Source organism: Acartia tonsa, chromosome 10 (genome assembly GCF_053477335.1).
Source record: "Acartia tonsa isolate MP-2025a chromosome 10, ASM5347733v1, whole genome shotgun sequence".
NCBI classification, from domain to species: domain Eukaryota; kingdom Metazoa; phylum Arthropoda; class Copepoda; order Calanoida; family Acartiidae; genus Acartia; species Acartia tonsa.
The window spans coordinates 32,044,106-32,069,687 of record NC_137269.1 but is presented as its reverse complement, the minus strand read 5'-3'; the positions used below and the strand labels follow the sequence as shown (position 1 = coordinate 32,069,687).

General features: G+C 32.3%; 2 protein-coding genes across 19 annotated transcripts in view; both read left to right on the top strand.

The window, feature by feature from the left end:
* The first annotated feature begins 868 nt into the window (after positions 1–868).
* On the top strand, positions 869–12,655 carry LOC145329911 (metaxin-2-like). Of its 2 annotated transcripts, none has more exons than XM_080174377.1 (11): positions 869–974; positions 1,383–1,474; positions 1,927–2,032; positions 2,365–2,431; positions 2,592–2,731; positions 3,706–3,751; positions 5,852–5,900; positions 6,478–6,524; positions 10,988–11,052; positions 11,750–11,778; positions 11,907–12,655. In XM_080174377.1, the coding sequence occupies exons 1-11, from the start codon at positions 882–884 to the stop codon at positions 11,992–11,994; spliced, it is 822 nt and encodes a 273-aa protein (XP_080030503.1). In that variant the 5' UTR covers positions 869–881; the 3' UTR covers positions 11,995–12,655. The 2 variants fall into 2 exon arrangements, with proteins under 2 accessions (XP_080030503.1, XP_080030501.1); XM_080174375.1 differs by having other exon boundaries at positions 11,750–11,781; positions 11,910–12,655.
* The window catches only part of PIP5K59B (Phosphatidylinositol 4-phosphate 5-kinase 59B), a 35,605-nt gene continuing 22,674 nt past the window's right edge, over positions 12,652–25,582 (top strand). For 14 of the 17 annotated variants that reach the window (XR_013883174.1, XR_013883175.1, XR_013883177.1 and 11 more), the window contains exons 1-15: positions 12,652–12,718; positions 13,863–13,921; positions 14,745–14,875; positions 16,297–16,433; positions 17,222–17,323; positions 19,330–19,422; positions 20,133–20,217; positions 20,732–20,861; positions 21,355–21,431; positions 22,035–22,119; positions 22,587–22,676; positions 23,572–23,662; positions 24,017–24,136; positions 24,427–24,559; positions 25,081–25,168. Coding sequence is in view for 13 of the 17 variants with exons in the window: in XM_080174365.1 (XP_080030491.1) it covers positions 14,753–14,875; positions 16,297–16,433; positions 17,222–17,323; positions 19,330–19,422; positions 20,133–20,217; positions 20,732–20,861; positions 21,355–21,431; positions 22,035–22,119; positions 22,587–22,676; positions 23,572–23,662; positions 24,017–24,136; positions 24,427–24,559; positions 25,081–25,168 (1,354 nt within the window). In the remaining 4 variants the exon portion in view is untranslated. Of the gene's footprint in view, positions 12,719–13,862; positions 13,922–14,736; positions 14,876–16,296; positions 16,434–17,221; positions 17,324–19,329; positions 19,423–20,132; positions 20,218–20,731; positions 20,862–21,354; positions 21,432–22,034; positions 22,120–22,586; positions 22,677–23,571; positions 23,663–24,016; positions 24,137–24,426; positions 24,560–25,080; positions 25,169–25,582 lie in introns of all 17 variants that reach the window. The other 3 variants (XM_080174369.1, XM_080174360.1, XM_080174359.1) reach the window with 2 other exon arrangements.

The window sequence follows — 25,582 nt, the reverse complement described above, 5'->3', positions numbered from 1 at the left end:
TTTGATATTTTAGGTTAAAGTTATCGTTTCTTTCATATTGTGATAATTTATTTATACAACACAGTATAGTTCTGTTATTTATACCAAAATTTTAGTTATTTTTTGCTATTTTATATATTTGAATATTATAACATTAGCTAAATTTCAGAGCTAATTCGACAGTAAATTATGAAATTGCCCAACAGCATTTACCTACAAAATTAATAGTTTTCTCAAAACTAAAGTGTGGTAATATTAGACTTTATTTGTGTTGTTCAAATTAAAATTGATGTAGACGTGACTAAACTTTTCCACCAATAATTTCACTCTATTTAAGGGATAATAATTGGGTACATTATAATTTTTCTTCCATTGTCCCATCTCTTAGATATCATAACATATTTATGAAAAGATTCTTGTAATTGATTTAATTGCTATATTATATTTTGAGTTTAGCTAGGTACCTTAGTAGTGAATAAAATGTTTTATAAAGTTAGATTTTTTTATGATGCCTATAAACTAATTTTTATGCGAGCTTTAAGTATACCCCCTCTTTATGGAATACTAGTGGCAGAGACCCTAGCATCTAGGGGCTTTGCACTCTTTAAGAGTAGGGAAGGGGCATACAAATTTCCCTAAACATAAAACTGTATCAAATTAACCTAAATCAATCCTGGGACGTATGTAGAGCTTTCCTATAATGTAGGACTTTTTTGGTTCAGTAGTTATCGCAATCTTCAGTAACATAGAAAATAATCTCACCACTTTATATAATTGGATATGATATAATATATTTATAAAGCTTAATTCTAATTGAATAGGAAAATTATCACTTATCTTTTTATGGCAATTAAAGGTTTACTACCTATCAATATGAAAGAAAAAAATATTTTTCAGGTAAAATGTCAGCTAATGTGTTGTTAACAGAATCTCTGGGCGTGGAATTACATTCAGATCCTTGGCCGGAGGATGTCACTCTGTATCAAACTTTTAATGTAAGTACCAGGTTTCAAGCCCGCGGCTGTGGCATCCGTTCGTTTTCGGGAAGGTAATAGGTTAGATTCTTGGTCTAATACCGCGTCATACTCTTAACCTAAGGCGTTAAAATGGTGCTTACTACTGTTTTGTCATGTGTGCGACATAAAAAGATAGGGAAGGGGGAATGACTAGGCCCACATCAAGTGCAACTCTTTACAAAGCACGATAGGACTTACAAACAAATTTCGTAAAATCATAGGTTTACCTAATGTAAGTACTTATAAAGCATCCTAATCGAATTATTTTAGGTTACGGCTTCTAAGTACCTAATGTTAAATAAGTTGTTACTTTATATATGGCAATGCTTATTTGTCAGTCTGAATTGTTGTCATCCCTGTTTTTATGCCTATATTTATTTATTTTAGGATGAACAGATATTATTGCCAGATAATGTGGCCTCTTTGGCTGTTCAGGCTTATTTACATATGGTTGGCCTAGACTTTGTTGTCAGGGAAAGGTAGGTATTATTATTATTTATTATGCCTCATAGCTCTTACCTTTTCCACCCTAAAAATCCCAGTCACACTCTTAAAATTTGACATACCTCATAGTCTATATTCACCTAATTATAGCAGTTTTTTGGCTGAAATCACGAGATAATAATTTTCAGTCCTTCCAAGTAATGTTTAGTTACCTATTAATCTTATTATAGACAGCTTTTCGTGGCTTTTATGATTTTTATTTTAATATTCGTGAAAAATTGTTTGTAATTTGATGCTGTAGTATGGCTTAGAACGGGTTCTGATCCACTGGATATTAGTCGGTTTAGAAGCTATACTGGATTATAACTTGACGTTCTATGAAGTTTGAATGTATGTACATGAAAAGATAGTTTTTTTTTCATAAAGGCACAAGTTTTCATGAAAACTAATATTGTTAGATACCTACTAATACTTGTATTGTTTGTAGGAGCAATGCAGAGTCCATGTCTCCCACAGGCAGGATTCCGTTCATTAAGGCCGGAGATTTTGTGGTCGCGGAGATGGAACACATTGTTTCTTTTGTTAATTCTAAGGTACCGAGCCACTTTTGAGGTTTACTAAGTGAGCCAGAAGATACATTTGTTCAATTTTCCCTTTTATAAGTCTATTTTATTCATTAGGTACATTTCTTATTTAATTTTTTCGTTGAACCGGAATAGTTCATGGATTGAATTTAATTTCAATTTTATTATTCGTAGAAAATTGTCTTTAATACGACATGTTACATGTTCTTTCAGTTTGGCTCAGAACCGGTTATAATACATAGGATATTTATTGATTTTTAAGACATACTAGAAAATATGTCCTGTTAAATAACTCATAAATACGGATCATTCTGTGTTATGAATGTTTTATTGTTTTGTAGGGTATAAGTCTTGTGAGAGATTTAGATGATAACCAAAGATCAGATATGCGAGCCTATATGTCTCTTGGTAAGTAGTTTTATTAAAACTTTATTGGTTGGCTCAAACTCGCAGTGACCAATCTTTTAAACAAATAATTTTTAATGAAGGGATAATTTTGTTTATCATCATAGGGTATGTACATAAAGTATTCGTCCATTGTCATATCCCTGTAAATATGTTTGTTTAGTAAACAATGTGTTGGGCAATGCAGAGTTGTACCTGACCTGGAAGGACGAGGTAACTGTGAATTCAATAACAAAACCAAGGTTTGGATCCGTCCATCCCTGGCCACTGGACATCATGCTCACCTGGCAAAAGCAAAATCAGGTAACAGATTGGATTTCATCAAGTTGCCGTTAGATAAAATAATTTTCCCAAGCAAATATTTTCCTTACAAAAATCCATAGGAAAAGTCCACCTAAAAAGGTCCTAAATTACTATTTTTTCGTAAGAAACTTCTTATTTTTTCTTTTAACGCCTGTACACACAGTATAAAAATATTAGAATTTACAACAAAAGACTTCTTTCAATTTTTTTTCAAATAAATATGTTGCTCTCTAAAAGTAATTCTTTTTTTGTTGTAAATTTTAATGTTTTTAACTGTGTGTACTGTTTTTTTTGAAAATTCTGCAGGGGTGTATATTTTCAAATTTGACCCGGCTGAGGGGGGGTGGGGAGGGTAAAAATAAAAATATGTGGTTGGGGGGAAAAAATGTAAAAATTAAGGGAACTTGAAAGCATTTTTTTTCCATTTTTCACCTTTTTGGTGAAAAAAAACTAAAAGAATATGTGGGATGGGGGATAATATGAATAAAATAAAGAGTTTTGAAAAAAATTTTCCATTTTATTTCCTTCCTTGCTGGAAATAACTAGGAGGAGAAAAAAAATTGACAGCAGGGGAAAAAATGAATCTTGTGCAGAATATACACCCCTGAAATTCTGTTTTTTTCCTCGATTTAACCGGTTAAAAGCAGACTTTTCAATTGTCCGCGGACTTTTCTAGAAAAAACCGAAATTTTGCCAACCCTGCTAGTTTTATTCAGAAATTAAATAAAACTCCTAGTTCATACCAAATATGTACATTTTTATCCAATGATTTTGCTGGATTGTTTTCTTTTGAGAGAGTTGGGATACCACTAATAGTTATAAACCTGCCCTGGACCTCTAAGAAACTTCACAGTAAAGTAAAATCATTTAGGTCCAGCGAGATATTTAGCTACAGACAGACATACATACTGATATCATACTTTTATATTGGGATACAAGTTAATACATAAAATAGATATTTTTTTTGTACCTAGGTATTAAAGAAATTAAAAGTTCTCGGATGGGCTGAGAAGACTCTAGGCAAGAAAAATATTTGTACAAAAGTTTTTTGTTTATTCTTACAATAACTGTCAGTCAACGATAGGGGACGCGAGCAAGTAACTTTTAGAACCTTCCAGCAGTGAACCCCCCTTGAATTTTACGAATCCGGAATCCGTTTTTTAATAGCGGATTCGGATTCTTAATTGGTAGGCTAAAATTAGCGTCTTGAGTTTTTCTTTTAACTCCCCCTTTTTGAAGGCAAAGATTATCATCATTGTACCTATATAATATCTTTTAAAATCTGGTTCGATTCTCGGAAGTGAACTATAGAGAACACCAAGATCATTAATTTTTAGGACATATGTAGCACTTATAATTTTTATTTTCTAAAAAATGTCTTTTAATATATTGCTAGAATCCGGAATCCGCCAAAAATAAGAATCCGGAATCCGCGGGAATCTGCCATTTTTTGGACGGATTCTTGTAAGAATCCGAATCCGGTCTAAAAATTTGACGGATTGCCATCCCTAATATAAATATAATATGTTTCCAAAGATGTTAAACAATTTAATCTCAAGTGTTATACATTTTTTCCCTGAATACTTTTGTTGTATCATGTAATAAATGAGTAAATCTTGTTGTGCATTCACCTTCGCACATGTGTCAATTATCAAATCATAAAACTGCATATTATAACCACATTACAAAATACTTTTTCCCATTATCATCTCCTTGAAAACCTTACATTAAATTATCATCTTACGTGCATTAGTTGTTCGCATTCCAAGTGAAACCCAACCTTTGTCCCCTTTTAGAAGAGCTACCCTATAAAAAAGGAGGGGCCACCGAGTAGCTGAAAAGTAGGTACTGCATGTATGATTCGTTATTGTGTCTTTTTGCTATTATAAAACACTAAGCAGATGTTATAATGTGTGAAAGTGATCACACACCATAAATCTCAAGGGAGATCATTAATTTTGTGATAAGTGATATTGTATACAACACTTGTAAGAATTGCAATTTTTTTACTTCTCTGCAAAAAAAAGTTGTTGTGTTGACAATTGTGTTTTTATGTATAGGGTTGAGATACAACTTTATAGAAAAGAAAGTATATTTTTGGTTTGAGCTAATGGATGATTTAATATCAGAATCACATCACCATGCCTATTTATCACTCATTCTTTCTTAAACTGGCCTTCGTATGACAGGTGTTCTATCTTAAGATAGCCTAATGAATGAAAGGCACAAGGGCAATTTAAATAATACCATATTTTGTTATGCGTTGGGTAAATAAAATCAAATAATTTTCCCCTAATACTAGGATTATTAAGGAGTACTTAGATTCCTAAGTATTGGTAGTATTTCTCCTTAACAGGGTAGATTCTCATGGGTCCCGGGAAGGTTTATAACTATTTTGGGGGAGGGTACCACGGTCCACCACCCTCCCAAGAGAAATGACAAAAAATATTTGGGATACTTCGACGTAACATAAAGAGGTATCGTACGTAAAGAATTATCGTAGAGACTTTAACAAACAAAAACATTTAAAGTGTTACTAGAGGCCTCTAGGGGCGTAGCCCCTAGTTTAATGGATAAATCAATGGATATAGAATACGTGAATATTGTGAGAGATTCTTGGATACCCTGATAAAATGTTATTATAGCTGGATTATATAATACCCCCCATGGGCCATTCCCCTAATATAACTTTACCCCATCCCCTCCCTTAAAATCCGATGACACAATATCCACGTATTCTATATCCATTGCTTTATCCATTAAACTAGCGGCTACGCCCCTAGAGGCCTCTAGTGGCACTTTAAATGTTTTTGTTTGTTAAAGTCTCTACGATAATTCTTTACGTACGATACCTCTTTATGTTACGTTGAAGTCTCCCAAATATTTTTTGTCATTTCTCTTGGGAGGGTGGTGGTACCCTCCCCCAAAATAGTTATAAACCTTCCCGGGACCCATGAGAATCTACCCTGTTAAGGAGAACCCAATCGGTTCAGGTTCAGCGTTTAGCGAGATCCTTCGGTACAGACACACAGACAAACAAACATCCTGTTACTTTAGTATAAGGATAACTCAACAAGAAATAAATGTGGATTAAAAGTTATTTGACATATTTTTCTACAGAGGAGGTTTACTCTGAAGTTGAAGATACGTGTAAATCCTTGAGTGAGAGGTAGGATTTAGTTTGTTTTTGGACAGTCAAGCTTCTCTCTAAATTACCCTGGTCGTCAGTGTGTACATATCACATGTTTATATATAAATAGGTGTGCCTTTTGTTTTCTCTTATTATATCCTCCCGGCATTAATTGCGTAAATTCTGATTTCATTATTTGTTTACTTGTGTCGTAAGATATGATTTATTTTGTCTTTAGTTTGACATATTATTACTTGCGTAAAAAAGCTGCGGTGTTCTTGGATGCAACTTTTCTAAAGGGAAAAGACAATGGCCGATAAATTATTGTATATCGCCAATGGTGATACACAAAATTACCCCTTTTGTAGAATACAATTACTGGTTTTGGCACTCAACGCCATGAAACATCCAATTAAAATTTATTAAAAGTTCCCAACGAATAAGAAAACTTTTTTTAAAACTTTGGAGACTAAGAGTAATAATCAGCCCAATTTCCTCTTTCTCCCTGGTAGCTGTTAGCTGTTGATAAATGTTGTGAGTGAGTGAAAGTGAAACTAATATTTTAGAACACGAAATAAATGCAATATTTTTTGCTTTCAAATGTGTTATTTTTTAGGTTGGATAACGGACCTTATTTTTTTGGTGCAAGACCAACGGAATTAGGTGAGGCTGCTTTTCAAACTTTCTGTTCGATTTTAGAAAAAAGACCTACCAAGGATTGCTCATGCCAAGTTTTATGACGGAATTCGGATTCTAAGTGCCATTTGTGCATTGATAGATGGTTGCATCCCCCCCCCCCCCCACCTTTTATTTATCTTTAGTTAATGTCGCTGTAATATCGTCATAATGTCGGAATTTTACGTCATGATTTGCCTATCCAAGAAAATATATGCAATTTTGGGAGATAAATACCTTTATTATTTATTACAACTGTTATTTAATATTGTTTTAAATATTAAAGGTCAATAGGTCATTTATTTTTGATAACAAATATTATACCTATATGATACTTTAAAAAAAGATTTTAAAATATAATAAATCAGAATGTTTTTTTTTTGGCTGAAATATACTAATATACATCTAGTTACCAATAACAAATGACTTCGCCCTTAGCCTTGAGGAGTTCTGAGGTGAATTCTTAAAAAAAACTTTTGCCCCACTAAAATCTGTGAGACAAACTAATTTAGAGGGGATAATTTTGCCTCTCTAAAATTTTAGTGGGGCAAAAGTTTTTTTTAAGAATTCACCTCTGTATTCGAAGGGAAAGAGAAGAGCATTAGAGCACAAAACTATCCAAATAGTAGACTTAAATTTGAAAATGATTAAGCCTAAAAAGTCACCCCGGGGATTCATTCAAAGTTTACCTCTAAGGGGGACGGAGAACTTAATCGGTTCAGCTACAGACATAAAACTTTACTAATTTATATAATAGGATATCCTACTATATAAAGTAGTTAGGTTCTTATGTCTGTAGCTTAAGATTTCTAAATCTACTCAAGCAAATGAGTTTCCATTTTAGGGAAGCTTCTCGTAGGTCCCGAGATTGTTTTAAGGTATATAATTTGCTTTTAAGATTTAAGCTTATTGATAGTTTTTAGGCTACTTTTCTACCCCCCTTGAAGACATGGTCTCTTAATGCTAGGGACCCATTCGCTATTTATATGTATGAAGTATGAAAGAAAAAAATGAAAGCAATTTGCATTGTCTAATACTTAAAGTTTGAATGATAAAGATTAGTTTAACTTCTATGCTAATCTTATCAGTCGAAACAAATCAGGGATTAAAGTAATAAGGATCTAGAGAATGAAAAATAATTTGTCAATTATCAAAAACAAGGATGACAACATCTATTAGTTGTTGTGAAGCACAAAAACCAGTGCAGTGACGTAGACAGCAATTTACCATGGGGGTGGGTGGTCATGATTGGGCGAAAAAGGGGGAGATTCTTCCTATTTTTTTTTGGAGTTTGTTGACACCTCTAATAAACCAGTATTTATAACCAACTTAACAAAGTTTAATTCAATTAAAATCTTTTCCAAACGAGATTGTGATTCATAAAAAAAAAAAAATTAACAAAGACGGACATACGAACATATTAAAATGTAGAGTATAACCGCTTATTTTTTAGTTGCTTCGCTTAGACCATAAAAATTCAAGTTACATGATAAGAGTAAGGACTAAGGATATTCTAAAATATGATATTTTTACTTGTGTTACTTATCCCTTGATGACTGCATTTTAAAGAAAAGGAAGGATTTGTGTGTATTTAAATGTGTTAGTCAGAATTTAACTTTTCTAGTGAAATCTTCACACACCACCTCACACAATCAAATAAAGATAAAACACACACATACACAGAGGATATATTATTATTACTTGGATCTTACACCAGATTTTTATGTTCTCTAATAAAGTGAAACTTGCAGCGGGCTAAATTTCGATTTCCCCTTGCCATCCCCTCTACGTCTACTGGATGAACGAACTGACCAATAAACAAGTTCCATGTTAGCAAGCTAAATTGACGATAATTTTTCCCCTTTCATAATATCCACGTATGTTCTACATCCATTATACACGCATTCACATTCCTCTAATACTTAATAAAGCCAAAAGGTTCTTATTGAAAAAATAGAGATAAAAAACATAAAGTAAGTACCTACTTAGAATCTTTAATGAATGTTTAGTAATTTTTGTTATTGTTATGCCTTTCTAGCCAAAAATAAAATGAAAATACGTTTTTCGCGGAAATTGAGGTATTCTATTGCTTAAGTGAACGATATTATAAGTATTTGTGCTTAGTGGCCTGTTAGGATAAAAATTTTGGTTTTTGAATCTAAGAATTTAGGGGGCGGGGGTAATGGAAGATGAATTTAACCTTTCTTGAGCTTCCCTAAACTTGTATAAGTATTATTGTTCTTATTAAAATTTTTGGGTCATTTATTTCTTAAGATTATTTTTTTTCTGTGCTTTGAAGAAACCGAGTCACAATGTCTTAACTTTATACAGTAGGTTAAATGTACGATAAGAAGTATTAGTTATCTATGAGTTATAGTACATTATAGATCAAGAATCAATAAAAAGCTGTTGGATAACATTGACAGTCATTTATTGTTATTAGTTAAGTGCGTCATATGTAACATGTTTCCTTTTTCTCTATTAATAAAAAAATATTTCATACTCAAATGTATTTTTAGTAGCGAAGCTACTCTATAATTTGAAATGTCCGTCTGTCCGTATGTCCGTCTTAGTTTGAGGGAAAGGTGATTTTCTCGGCTCCTGAAAAGATAAAAGGCTGAAATTTTTTGACAACATTCCCATTATTAAGGAGCACAATTAACTATAAAACATCAATGGCGGTAGGGCCGCTTTTTAGCAGGTTTTAGGCTATTTTTGTATTTTTCACATTTTTCTCCATATCTTTGGTGTTTATGGTCCGATTTCCAAAATTTTTTCAGTTATAGATATCAAAATTAAATTTCCTGTCGTTTCAAGAAAACAACTATAGCAGTCAGACTGTCTTTAAGCAGGTTTTAGGCTATTTTTGTATTTTTTACATTTTTCTCCATACCTTTGGTGTTTATGGCCCGATATCCAAAGATTTTCAGTTATAGATATCAAAATTAAATTTCCTGTTTTAAGAAAACATCAATAGTGGTCAGACTGCCTTTTTGCAGGTTTTTGGCTATTTTTTATATTTTTCACATTTTTCCTCATATCTTTAGTGTTCATGGTCCGTTTTTTAAAATTTTTGTAGTTAAAAATTATATAAAAATTAAATTTCCTATTGTTTTGAGCATCCAGTATGTAATTTACTTTGACCGTCAGTCTGTTAGTCATAGTACTGAAATATAAATATTAAGAAATTAAAAACGAATGTTGAAAAGGTTTCGTGATATTTTTCCTAATATATATGCTTTTGACAACTAATATCTAAATTCTTATTTAATTGTTTGTGCTTCGCTACTTATGGATGTTGTCATCCTTGTTAAAGTTTTATATTTAAAACTATCTGTCTTGTTGCGCTACTAACGACACTATTTTACTTGTTTAAGTAAGCATCAACAATTCTAGTTAAAATGCAATTTAGCTTGTGCTCGTAATCTTCGATCTAGGATAGAAAAAGATACATATTTTTATAAATGAGCCTTTTCCATAATTAAGAGTCCGTGCGTCCCTAACGTACAGCATGGTAGAGTTATAAAATATATTATAATAATTTTCTGTAATTGTTTGGTATAATCTGCCAAGTCTAGCAATTCACAAGAATTTTTTTTCTTCAAATGACGAATCCTCGTGGCAATTTATTATGTCTGCAATTCAAGCTAGTTTGCGAAAAGAACTGTTACTCTAAAATTGTCATTGTTCGTTTTTTTGTCGACTGTTATTAAGCTTCGCTTCTACGGCTGTTGTTATCCTTTTTTTCTCTGTATACATAATGCAATGAATACATATGTTTGATAAAACTTGTTTTTAGTAAATAAAATAGTTATGGTGAAATAATAGTATACATTTTTAGAAAACATAGCAAATAAACTAAGATTAGATCTTATAGTGATTTCTAATAGCGGTGCTACTTTTTAATTAGGCTATATGTGTTCGTCTGTCCCTTCCATCTCACGGCACTGTATTAATTTATTTGAACCTTTGAACTCATCAATACTTCATCAAAAAATGCTTAATATTTTAAAGTTTTATTCATAAAAAACTACGGCGAAACTTGATTTCTTAGTTGGTGTAACTATAGGTATAAAGCATAGCCCTAGTATATTCCCCAAAAAATATTAAGGATCACATCTGTTAGGTGCTTAGAATTTTTTGCTCTCGTTCGTACGTATTCCCCTTTTTTGTTGGTTGATAATTACTAAAAGAGTCCAAACTTTTAACCAATAATTTAAATCTACAGAAGGGGTAATTTTGTTAATCTTCAATGAGGATGTATTGTACATCAATATATCGTGCATTGTCTAATCTCTTAAGATACCTGATATTATGCCTATATTAGACACGACTTTAACCTATTCTAAGTTTTAAAATATTATTTATTAGCAACCTTATTTTGTTACTTCAAAAATAATACCTATATTTACAAATTATGACTGATTTTTAATATTTTATAATTCTTTTAGATGCTTTGGTGTACGGACATCTGTTTGCCTTGTATACAACCCCCTTGGCTGATACCAGACTACAGGAAAGGGCTTATTTTTTAATTCGTATATTTTTAGTTAATATTTATTACATAAAAATACAGTAGGTATAATGTTGAAGGGAATCGAATCTTTTCTATAAAATAAGACAGTTGTTTGCTACTTAGGGCCAAACGGCTGAAAGTTTATGTTGGGTTTCCAAATTGTTACAACAGAAATCCTACAAGTAATTTGAAGTAGTAAGAAATTAATATTGCACAATTTAATCGCAGCCCACATAAAAGCGCGAAAAAGACCTATTTTACCTAAAACTGCATTCGATCCAAATTCATTAGCTCTATCTAGAATAAAAGACAAATTACATTACCTACATCATTTTTTAAATTGGTCCAGCTGTTTATCTTAATTTTGTACTTTTAAGCCCAGTTATTCATAGATTAAGCAAGGACAATTATGTCCATAAGTAGCTCACCATTGAAAATTAATAATTTTCTAGAATGAAAGGTAAAGAAAGAGAGAAAAGTATAAAGAAAAAGAGAGAATAGTGAAAGGGGGGAAAAGAGAAAACACAAACCTCCATATTATACAGCCCCTCAGATTTTTTTTAACATACCCTGTAAGAAGGACCGGCGAATGAATGTAAGGATCTAGCGACACTAGTCAAAAAGTAGCTTCGCTACGAATAAAGTGAGTAAGATATGACGAATTCATGAAAGATAAGCCTTTTAATTAATATTACAGAATATTGTTGGACAGTTCAAGAATCTTGTTAGGAAAGCATTTTATAATTAATTTCATATTATGAATACCTAATAAGTGAAGGGTGTGGGCGTGGGGTTAAGGGGTCAAACTTATTTTATCCCCTTCAAATTTTGTAAAATAAAGAAGATGCTTTTTTCAGATTGTTAGAAAAAGTTGACAGAGTTTATTTTGAAAAACAACAAAGTTCGGATTCAGAAAATGGAGCGTTTGAAAAACTACCATAAATATTTTCCTAAACCTTAAGTTTGTTTTACTGGTGAAATACAAACAGGGCAATGTCCTGGCATAAATAAAGTTTTTCTTATTGATACATTTAGAGTTAACATTTTGCACATTTATAGTTTTATTTAGATTCATACAGAAAATAATGGTTGTAAACATCATTATTTTGAACAAAAAGTTACCGTTTTTATTTGTTATTGTTAGTAGTGGAAAATCGAACTTTTATACAAGTATGTTGCCATGGATTCTCAAATTTTTAGTTTTGTATTGAAATTAGTGACACCTGCCATACTGTTTTGATTTGGTTTGCAGTAAGGTTTCATTTTTAATACAGAATATAAGAAATCTGTGCTATTATACAAATTTCTGGTGGAGCACTGATGCCCCCCCCTCTCCCTACCCTTCTGCTTTATTCTTTTAATAAGTTGAAAACATGGGATGTAGGTAGTTTTTATTCCTAAACTAACCCCCTGCGATGTAGACAATATAACGTAACCTAACCTAATCTGACCTTAAGGATTAAACAAATAGACAAAATAAAATTAGGGACAAGGGGGTATTATCAGATTAAGCAGTTTACTTTGTGTGAAAGCACGAAAGCAATTAAATCTAATGTAACATATAATTAAATTAGTAGGTACTTACTATTAAAATACTTTCAGAGCATAAAAATGATTCTACGGTGACATCCTTGGTTAGTTTTTACATCAGCTCCTTGTGAATAAGGTAGGTTTTATTTTGCATAATGACAACATTCGTACAATCACATATCCCAATAGATTACCTATAGACAGACAGACTAACGGACAAAAGACAACCATGGAATCTTCAGGGTAGTGGTGTGCGATGGCGGAGGGGTGCTTTAAAGGAGTGTCAAGTACTCAACAACATTCTAATAAATATTAGGAAGATCTGCCTTCTCCCGTTTCACGTCCTCAAGGTGTTCACACCTGCCTTATGAAATGCTGTGCACGCCACTGTTTTGGGATAGTTTTGCGATTTTAATATTCAATTAGAGCATTCTTTATTCCTGTCTTATTTAATTTGCTGCCATTTAAACTTTAATTTTGCAAGACATTGAATTGTGTATGTACATTCATGCATTGCACATGCACACACACAAGATACTTTTATGTCATTTCATATCAATTCAATTATTTTACAATTAAATACATTTCAAAGAGAGAAATTTTGAATCTTCTCTTCTGTAGAATAAACATGAATGTTGTATAGATGATTAATCCTTAGATTAGTTCTATAATAACTAAAAGTAAGAACAATCTGACCACATAATTGTAAATTAACACCTCCCTAGATTTTGGGTTGTCAATAACTGATAGGGGGCTGACAAAACCCTATGTACACTAAATTCCAGTGTTGTGGATCCGGATCCGCAAGGATCCGCATTTTTTGAGTCCAAGGATTCGGATCCGCAAAAAAATGCGGATCCGGATCCTGGGGTATTTTATGGAAAAATCTACCTAAATTTATAAATAGTCACTTATAAATTTTTAAATATCTGGTAACCGTGTTAAGATTAGCTGATTCACTCCCTCACTCTTCTCTCTCACATTGTATATAATCTCCCCTTTCCTTTTCGTATATCCCTGGTATTTTTATTGTCAAGGATCCGGATCCGGTCGGATTCGGATCCGCACTGACCAAATTTGGAGGATCCGGATCCGCATACAATCAATGCGGATCCGCAACACTGCGTAAATTCTATTTAAATTTTAAAGATTCCTAAACTAGGTATTTGTTGAAATATTTTAAATTCTCTAACTACCTCTATACCGTGTTCTTGTAAATTTTGGGGAAAAATAAGAATTTAAATCTTTTCAGGTAAATTTACCCTAATTTTTATTTTCAGGAGACAATAATCACAAGACCGTAGTTACTAAACAACTCAAGAAATAGTGATAAAGAAAGGAATACTCAGATTTTAATACAATTTAAGAATGCAAAATTTAAATAAAAAAGGGGTTAGGTTTTAATGCAACCATCACGTAATCAATGTATAAATGGCACTTAAAATTCGAATTTCGATCTGAAATTTTACATGAGTAATCCTTAGTAGATCTATTTTCCCTAAATCGAACAAAAAGATGAAAAAGTAACGGCTAACGGCTCAGTCGTTTAGCCGTTTTTTAGCTATTTTTAGGGCAAATCTGTCATAAATTACGTAGAAATCAACTTTTTGAAACATATTTTTGCTTTAAATCATGTGAAATGATACAAAAAAAATATTTTTTTAGATTTCTAGTACCAGCAACTACCGGCTAGAATTGTTTGGAAATGTTTTGTAGCGGCAATAATCATTATGTGGAGATAGGTTTCGTGATGGATTTGCGTTGAAAATATCAAAAAATAATGAAACGGCTGAGCCGTTAGCCGTTACTTTTTAAAATTTTTGTTCGATTTAGGGAAAATAAACCTACCAAGGATTACTCATTCAAAATTTCAGATCGAAACTCGAATTCTAAGTGCCATTTATACATTGATTACGAGATGGTTGCAATAAAAAAACCCTTTGCGTATTTCTCAGACCAGGATAAAACAGCTGTTGATTTTTTTTTCTAATAATTGTCTTGAAAAAATGTTGGGGCCAGTGATAGTTAGAATCCAATATCCCCTCCCTCCCTTTGTTTGAGAAGTAAATTAACTATGCTAAGTAAATAACTACCTGCTCCCACAGTTTTCAAGATCTATAATGAAAACAATTGAATAATAATCTGAATGTCCAGAAAATTAGAGTTTAGAATGTCTGGAGCTACCTCTGGAGTGAAGATGGACAGGTTGGAGTCCTCGGACCAGCCCAACAATGGGGACAACCTGCAGGATGACGAGAGAAAAAGAAATCCATCTAACGCCGTCAATGACAAGGTTGGTTCTTGTGTGTGTATGAGTGTGTGCGTGAAGTGTATTTATGGAGTAGGACGAGACACTTGTATAGGCACTAGGGCTCACGTTCAAGTACATTATGACTTGACACGGTGTCTCATTGAGCTTAAGCTTGCCGGATATGGCAGGTGTTCCAAATTAAGTCACCATAATTAATAATACTTTCCTCTGAGAAGCTTAGTTTTATGGGCGTGACTATTTAGTATCCAAACTACTAAAATATCTTCCTTCTTACACAGCCAAGTGATATTGGTGATTTTTTATAAAAGGAGGGGTAAAGTACTAAGTGTTAAGTACATTTAGAAAACATTATAGAAAGCTAGAAATATACACGTAGCCTCCTAGAACTAAATATTAGGTAGATGAGTTGAAATAATCACAATGCAATTCTCTATTTTTAAATGCATTACATATATGTTGATACTTTATCTTTCATTTGACTTTTTTATATATTTTAGAAAAGTTTAATAAAATGTGAACTTATTTTATTTGAAGAAGACGTGAGTTCGGGATTTAAGCTTAAAAATTAGCTTCTGTTATTTTTTTTTAGTACCTAAGCTTTTGATTATATTTTAAGTATTTGTCAATTTTTTTTATTTGCTTATAACATTGACTAGTGGCTTTGCACCTAGCATTTAAAGATTTTGATGGGGGGAAAGAACAAAGGCCTAGTATAAAGATATTTATAAAGCTACTCTGAAAAGTACAACAAAATCTGTCCAGGTGTATCATAAGGTCTTTTCCGTTATAGGTCTTATAGGTCTTTAGTCTTTGGGTTTATTGCATCGACGCTAATCTTTTGCTTAATACAAAAATTTGCTGTTTTTTTGACGTTATACTTACTTAGGTTATTTATTAAAAGGTTTGGTTGGAGAGGCATAAATAAATGAAAAACACTGTCGCTTGTCTGAGTTGCTTGACTGTAATAATTAATCATATCTAAAGGCTACTGCTACATATCTGATGGTCATTTATAGTAAACATAAGATAAATGCATTGGCCCTTAGGTAGGAGTGACTCTTTCCCAAGCATAGTTGGTTTGACCTCCATTCAGACAAAACTCATTGTTAGAATATAATCATAACTAGCGGCTTCGCCCCCTAGAGGATTTTTTTTTCAGAGGGGGGGGGCATTTTTTCGGGAGGGTGGAAAAAAATTTCCCCAAAATAGTCTTGAAACCTTCCATGTACCTTTAAGAAGCTTCACTGTTAAGGAGAACCATATTGGTTAGCTGTTAGCGAGATTCTTCGCTACAGGCAAAAAAGCTTACTACTTTATATAATAGAATGTATATTAATGATCATTATAGTTAGGTATCTAAGATATGCTTAAAATTATACATATTGGCTTAAAATTTTGGATTAAATCTTGATTGGCGAAACTTAATATTTTCATCCTCATAGGATCGCAAGATTGGTCATCGTCGTATCAACGAGGATGGACAGGTGTCGTACAAGAAGATTGAGACGAACCAGCTGATGGCCTCCATCCAGCTCGGCATACACAATAGTATCGGAGGGCTAACTAAGTATCCGGAAAGGTAATGTTATCATTTTTTGAGAAGTTAGAATTGAAAAGGAATTATGGAGCATCACAGTCAATTGTTATAGAACTAATTGCATTAAACATTTATTATATACAACACAGTACATTACTTAAGTTATATTTGTACCTAAAGTTTTATTTTGCTTAAAATTTTGGAAACTTTTATTAAATCTTTATTTGTTGGGTCACACAAGCTTTGTCTAAACAATAGTTTTATCTACAGAAGGTTCAATTTTGTTTATATCATTAAGGAATAAGGATGTATTGTACCTATATTGTAGTGATGGCAATCCGTCAAATTTTTTGGCCGGATTCGGAATCCGTATTTTTAAAAGAATCCGTCAAAAAAAAGTGGCGGATTCCGGATTTATATTTTTGGTTGATTCTGGATTCTAGCAATATTTTAAAAGGATTTTTTAACAAAATCTAAAATTAAGTGCTACATATGTCCTAAATTAATGTTCTTGGTGTTCTCACTTCCGAGAATCGAACCAGATTTTAAAAGATATTATATATAATGATGAAAATCTTTACCTTCAAAAAGGAGTTGAAAGAAAAAACTCAAGACGCTAACTTTAGCCTACCAATTAAGAATCCGGAATCCGCTATTAAAAAACGGATTCCGGATTAGGATTCAAAAATTGACCAAAAATTGGGCGGATTCCGGATACGGATTGCCATCCCTAGTATATTGTACATCAATTTATGGTCAATTGTCTTATCCCTTAAGATTCTTGGGATAAACTTTCCATATCTAAAATTAATATTTTTGTTTTTATTCAGAGACTTATTGATGCAAGACTTTATGAAAGTAGAATCAGTTTCTTTCCCGAAGGGGGGCGGTCACACCACCCCAAAACATTCTTTCTCAGACTTTACATTCAGGTTAGTGAAAATAAATATGCTTATTACTGCTTTATATGGCACCTTACGTATATTGTGGGTAGGGTTGGGCCGGATGTCCGGTTTGGCCGGATACACGGCCATTTTCGATATCCGGCCGGTTACCGGATATTTAAACTATCCGGATACCGGATATCCGGCTGATTGGGGAATTTCATTCATACTGACAAATAACTTTTACTAAATATTGATTGGTAGTTCGAAATTATAAACCAACAAGTAATATCTTTGACCTGAGTTGAGATAATTTTGTAAATCATGATTGGGGATGTACTGTACATCAATTTATCATACTTTGCTTTTCCCTGATTACATTTATATAAATCTTGGGCTTATTTTTAGTCACACCAAATAAAATCCAGAGAGAGGTTATAATGAGCTGTTTATTACACTAGTCCCCAAAGTTTTATAATTCGTTGACTTAACAACTTTGGGGTTTTTAGTGAATTTTACTTGGTTGATTAATTACGTTGAGTGTTCTAACGTTTCAACCACTTATTTTCATATACAGAAGGGTTAATTTTGGGTTAAATCATCATAGGGGATGTAAAACAATTTAAGGCCATTGTCTTATCCCTTTAGGTCCCTGATTAAAATCCCCTGTGTTGAACTACCCCTGCTCTATTTGTGTGAACAATGGCATGTTAGTGTGATAAATAATGAATATTACACTCTCATAGAATATTAAACACTGTGTCTTTGCTTCTTAATCAGGGATATAGGGATAAGATTAGGTTCTAGTAATGAATTATTATCTTTTTAATCTTGTTCCCTAGTTTCGGTTGTCAGTAGCGCAACAACTCTATATTTCCAGCACACTTTAATCATTTAATAATTTTTTTCAAAAGTGGTTCATACTTTTACAGGGGTGTATATTCTGCACAAGATTTATTTTTTTTCCCCGGCTACAAAATTTTTTATTTTTTTTTCCCCCCCTAGTTTTTTCTCTCCAAGTAGGGGGGAAAATAAAAAAATATTTAAAGAACTCTATATTTTATTTATTTTATCCCTCCTACCACACATTTTTTTAGTTTTTTTCTTCAAGGAGGGGGGGGAATGGAAAAAATGTTTTCAGTTTTCTTAATTTTTACATTTTTTTCCCCTCCAACCACTTATTTTTTATTTTTTTTCCCCCCCCTTTAGCCGGGGATCTCATGCAGAATATACACCCCTGTACTTTTACTGCTTGTGCCCATAGAGAGAGGGGACTATGGGCTGTTAAATACATTAGTCTACATAGTTTTATAATAACGTTTTCTTATCCGTTGGCTTATCAGGTTTTGGGACTTTATAATGAATTTTGATTGGTTGCTTTATTAAGTTGAGTGTCCAAACGTTTTAACCAATATTTATAATTTTTATAAGGTAAAATTTTGTGTATTAACATTACAATATACATCATTGTATCGGCCATCGTCCTATCCCTTTAGATCACGAATAGGAAACTAACATTTCGCCTCCCTCTATTCCAATATGCATTGAATTACATAATATTGTATAATGGTATATGTGTGTAATGCATGGCCCATAAATTTTCTTACAAAGAAAAAATGGTTCTAATGCCACATTAAAGCAACATAATGTTTTATATTTTTTGTTTTATGAAAATTTCTCTTTAAGAGAGAAAATTACATTTTTGGTCATTTTATCATGCTATGTTTTCTAAATTAAACCTAACTGTTTTATGAGTCATTGACATGACTGGATAATTCTTTTGTCGTGTTACGGACTTCAGACAAACCCTAAATAATTGTGTAAAAGCTTCGCAATACCTACCAGATTACTTTTTTGTATCCCATAATATAAAGTAGTGAGGGTTTTTTGTGTCTGAAGCTATAGATCTCGGAAACTGCTGGTCCCAATTGATTTTTCTTTTCAGGGAAGCTTTATAAATATTTTTGGGTGGTTTTAGGTTTTACTGACCTCCCTCGCCCTCCCCTGGAGGCTATGGGCGAAGGAACTAGTATTTGATAATCCTTTAATTTCAGAACTTACGCGCCTGTGGCTTTCAGATATTTTAGAGACCTTTTTGGTATCAAAGCTAGTGACTTCATGATATCTATCTGTAATGAGCCTATGAGGTAAACATACATTTTATTTACTAAGGTACTAGGATAGGATGTGTCATTAAAGATATCAGAAACGGTTTGACATATATCCTATTATATAAAGTAGTAAGCTTTTTTTGTCTGTAGCAAATGATCTTCCTAACTGCTGAACCGATATGGTTCTCCTTTTCAGTGAAGCTTCTTATATGTCCTGGGATGGTTTTAGACTATTTTCTGTCCTTTCATATCCCTTTGAATATAGAGCCTCTAGATGCTAGGGGCGCCTCCGCTAGTTAGATATATAACATTGAAAAATATTTTTTATTATTAACCACTTATTTCTTCTATTTTATTCATTGAATTAATCTATCTATTTAGGGAATTATCCAACCCTGATGCCAGTGGTTCTATTTTCTATTTATCTATCCATCTATTTAGGGAATTATCCAACCCTTGTGTTATTAGTTCTATTTTCTATTTATCTATCTATCTATTTAGGGAATTATCCAACCCTGGTGTTAATAGTTCTATTTTCTATTTATCTATCTATCTATGTATTTGGGAATGATCCAACTCTGGTGTTATAAGTTCTATTTTCTATTTATCTATCTATCTATGTATTTGGGAATGATCCAACTCTGGTGTTATAAGTTCTATTTTCTATTTATCTATCTATCTATTTGGGAATTATCCAACTCTGGTGTTATTAGTTCTATTTTCTATTTATCTATCTATCTATTCAGGGAATTATCCAACCCTGGTGCCAGTGGTTCTATTTTCTATTTAACCAAAGATGATGAATTTATTCTCAAAACTGTTATGTCAAAGGTATAACATTTTTTTCCCAAATTATTTTAACGTTAAGATTATATTTTTTGTAGGTAATGAAGTAAATACAGCCTTTTTCATTTTTTCAAGGACGTCCCCCTCCCCCCCCCCCCCCTCCAAATGAATATGGCTTCCCAAAAATTTTGACCTTTGAGTTTTTACCCTCCCCTCTGAGATAAAATCTCAAAAACCTCTAAAAATCGATTTTAAAGGTTTTTTTGTTGACATTTTCTCAGGCAAGGAACGAGATATTTTTAAACGGTCAAAAATTCCTGATTCTACTCCTCAAGGCCTGTTCGTTCAGGGAGCACCATGAAGCCATAGTTCCAATGCAATGATTTTTTGACCCGGCCTTAAAATTTCAAAGTGAAATTACTGGGCATAGTACTTCTCCCCTCCCCCCCCCCCCCCCACAAAGAAAAAGCTTGGGCGCCCTTGCTGCCTAGTCAGCATGTCATATGGTTAGAATTACTGAGAGTTGCACAATCTTCCTATAATATCATATTTTTTGTAGGAGGCTGAATTTCTGCAGAAGCTGTTACCCGGGTATTACATGAACCTGCAACAAAACCCCAGAACTTTACTGCCCAAATTTTTTGGAATGTTCACATACCAGTGCAACCAAAAGAATATCAGACTTACAGGCGATCCATCAGTTTATATGTTACTTTTGTTACACTGAAATTGATTTTTGGGAACTTTAAAATATTTTTTGTAAATAATACCGGGAACCTAAGTTTTATGTGTTCTTTCAAGTTTTGGCTGAAGAACTTTGGGTACCCACATTTAATCTTTGTTAAGTAGTTAACACCAGCAGTACCCAAACTTATTATAATTTTAATCTATTGAAGGATTAATTTCGTTTCTCATATTTTAGGGTTCACACAATGTACATCAATTTATTGTCCATGGTCTTATCCATTAAGACACCTATATTCTCAATAATGTCCTCTATTAATTTTATTTGCCCTAAAATAATTTTTGTTTCCACTTTGGCTCCGAATCTTATTAATATCCGCTGGATTTAAACCAGTTCTCTGGGCTATACTGAAAAATTATGTATCGCCCTTCGCCTGATCAAAAATGCCTGCCAACACTCATTAATATAAACATAAACTGATTGAATTATTGTTTTAGTGATGAATAATTTGCTTCCATCGTCGGTTAAAATGCATTTAAAATTTGACCTCAAAGGTTCAACGTACAAAAGAAAAGTAAGTTATTTATTAAAATTATAAAATTTTATTAAACAAGGATGACAACATCCGTAAAAGCAAAGCTCTGAAATAAAAAATCTGACGGTAAAACAAACGAACATGAACACTTGTTGAGTGTTAAAATAAGCAGAATATTAATTTAAAGGTAGAAGTACACACAAAATTGTATATAAACTTGCTGCGAATATAGGATTCTGTTTAAGGATATTTTCATAATTATAGTACTTCATCAAAGAGATGATGCGCTTGAAATATTGTACTTTGTCGTTTTAGGAATCAATGGTCCAAAAATCAGATGACTAGATGATTAAAAGATTATATCATACACATTACACAATTCATATAGCAAAATATTAAAAATATGCATATTTTAAATGCTACGCTTAATAAATTGAACCCAATTATTACAAAAATCAACATGAAAAGTTTGAAATCGATATGACAATTTTAACATGCCATGATTAAAAAGAACCTACCGTTGCCTTCCGACGGACTTACATACTCTAATAATAAAAAAGCTTCGCTTTTAAACATGATTTTTATTAAGGAAGGTTGTAATGGAAACTTGAAAATAAAATTATTTAACTTGACTATTTTCAGGCTTCGAAGCACGAGCGAAGTAAAAAATCTCCGACGTACAAAGATTTAGATTTTGATAATATGTTACCAGAAGGAGTTTTATTAGGTACGTTTGGATTTGTTTTTTTATAAATATGACATGAGAAAAATATCAGAGGTGGATTCTTAAATGAAAATAAAATTGAAATATTTTGGTGATCTTGCTACCTCATAGCCGATTCGCCATTTCTTTTTAAGAACAAACCTCTGATTAATGTAGGTTGGTAATTTTTTTATTTCCATGTCAAAAAAGATCCTTACGTTTATTTATCATTTCTAAAGCTTCGCTTTTCATTGAATTTTATAATCCTTATTCTATCAAATGTTTTCTTTAACATGAAGAAAACAAAAAAAAATCTACAGGGAAAGTTATACCTTTAGACTTCTAGTTTCTAGTTTTGGGGTGTAACATATCAACAATGTATGTGAATAACAATACCTTTGTTAATAAAAAATTTTGGGCCAAATTTTCATTCTATGAAATTTGACCAATCGTTTTGTTCTGAAAATTTTCATTTTAACTTTTATATTTAGAACCTGAGACCTACAACGCCCTGATCAACACAATGAGACGAGATTGTAGAGTTCTAGAATCTTTTAAGATCATGGATTATTCTCTTTTAGGTAATAAAAAATCTTAACGCTTCACGCCTCCATACAATTTAATATTAGAATTGTAAATAGCACAAGCAGTCGTTAGGTAAAGAGGTACTTTTTAATAAGAAATTATTATTTTTTTCTATTTTTAATACCAGTGGCTCTGCCCTTAGCATCTAAAGGGCACAGAATTTAAAGTAAGAGAGACACCATATAAATAGCATAAAACCACCAAAGAATCGAATTTGAAATTAATATAGTTAATATATTTGTATTAGCTATATTCCCTGAAGAGTGGAGCCCATTAGGTTCAGCGGTTACCGATATCTTAAACTTCAGACAGACGGACAAACATTAATCTTTGTACTTTGTATTATAGATAACAAATTACTTACATATTATCCAATTAATTTTAGATTTTCATAATCGCAAAATAATGATTTTTGAAATTTGAAAATGATTAATTCTCTTGAAACAAAAACGTTTTTAGTTTTGAAATTTACTTTACTTTCATAATTATTGATTTTTAGATAAAATTCATAGTTTATATTATCGTTATAAACACTTTTTTGATATCAACGCATAGATTTTATTTGGCAGTTGCTTTGATATAACGTATTGAACTTGATAGTAAAAGCGGAGTGGATACAAAACCGCGAAAAACAAAACCGCGGTTTTGTATCCAATCCGTAAAAGCGGCATTACCTTCTCTGCTGCAAAAAAACCGGTCACGCCGCTTTTTTTCAAAGTTGTATTTATTCAACTCGTAAAATACATTTTTTTGCGGGGGGGGGGGGGGAGTTGGTTTTCCATTAGTTAGAGACTTTTTTTCATAACACTAATCCTTGTTAACCCTTTTTCTCTATTCACATAAATTATATTCATAAAAAAAAAATTATTATGATCTGTGTATTATATTTAGTCGGAATCCATAATCTGGACTTGGCAGCGAAGGAGAGAGCGGAGGGAATAGCCTCCCCAGTACCAACCTCTAGTAATAGTAATACCAACGGGTAATTTTAATTTTCTTGTCATTGTTTTTTTTTTTTTTTTTGTTGACCATACTATTCTCAAAACCTGGGTTATTTTAAGGCAGGAACTCGAAATTATCTTCTACGGACCAATTTTCCATTATTGATGTTTTTTCTTTTTTTTTTGTTTGCCCCTAGTCCGGGCTAACAAAACTGGTAATAATTTTAGGATTTTATTTTATTTTTTGTGAAATTTGTCTGTACTACGTTGCTATACTTGATTTTTTACTATGGCTGAGAACCGGTTCTTATCCAGCGGATATTAATAATCGGTTTTGAAGCCATACTGGAAAATTGTTTATTGAGTCAAATTCATTCAATAATATATTAATTAAGGAACAGTAGTGGCAGTTGGTTTGGTCGGGCCTCGACCAGGCAACGTCTTGTACATCACAGCACAGCCATGGAGAGTATACAAGCCACTAGCGACCCTGTTGACATTCCTACTGAACTACCGTAAGTACATTTTGTACGTCCTGTAAATAAATATAATATGTTTGGGTCTAATGTTAATGTATAGTACTCATGTTTTATTGAATACAGGTTAGCACTGCATATCCCCCACAGGTCATGGCATATGAAGAAAACATTCCTCCCCTTTCATTATTTTCAATTTATTACATAAATATGGCTCTATGTTATTGTTCACCTAGAAAAAAAAACACCATCGCGTCGATCCTTTTCAATGAGTGTTCATCTAGTTTTTCTATATATACTATTTGTACGTGCTTATTAATATTATATAGGCCTGGAGGAATACCTGCGCGCAACCACAAAGGAGAGAGGCTTCTCATATTTCTTGGTATTATCGATATCCTGCAATCCTACAGGTTCAGAAAGAAGCTGGAACACACCTTCAAAGCCATGATCCATGACGGGGTAAGTGAATTTTAGATGATATCAGTGGCTTTTAGTAAATGGGGATAAGTTATTTCTCACATCGTATTATGAACGGCTTTCCGCGGATATAGAATGTACAATTATGAGATTAAAACGAGTTTTTTTAGCCCCGAAGGCACCGGCTAAAAAAACTGGTTTTAATCTTATGATTGTACATTTTCATATTCGTAAAAAGCTGGCTATAATACGATGCTAGACATAGTTTTTTCGTATGGATGAAAACCGGTTCCTATCCACCGGATTCGAATGAATACGAGAAAATTTATTTCACATTTCAGTACGCGTAGGTTAACCCTTAAATGTCGGTCGGGGCTTATCTACATACACCAGTTGTTGGGTTATAAAAGCACTTTTGATGTATTTTTTTTAAGTATATAAAATAGCAGGGCATTTTTTGTTTGAAGCTAAAAAAACTACAAATTGCGGGTTTGGATTTTTGTAATCTTATAGAAGTCTTATGAAGGGGTTTGAAATATATTTTAATGAATTTATATTTTAAGGACACCGTTTCTGTGCACAGACCTGGCTTTTATGCCGAGAGGTTTATGAATTTTATGTCGGGGCGGGTGTTCAAGAAAATTCCCTCACGTAAGTACTTCAGATAATTATTTACTAACAAATATATATATATATTTAAAAAATAGTCGTACATGGTTGATGTTTAAAATATAATTTTTGTTTTGAAAAAGGACTGAAAAATAATAAATCAAAAGTATTCTTTAATAAAAATTTATAAATAGTAAGAAATTGTTCATATATTTTTTTTCGTATTATGCTATTAACTTCTAGTGAGAGATTACCTACTTGTGAAAAAAATATTTTTTTCAACAAATATGAAAAAAAAATCTTCCAAAATAATCTAAAAATTTATTTTTTAATCTGAAAAAGAGTACATGTAAAAAGTATTTTTAAACCTATAAAATATAGGTAGACATCTAAATGTTTTTTATGTTTTTTTTTCTGGATTTCGTTGTCACGTCAGTTTATGTTTATTAAATGTTT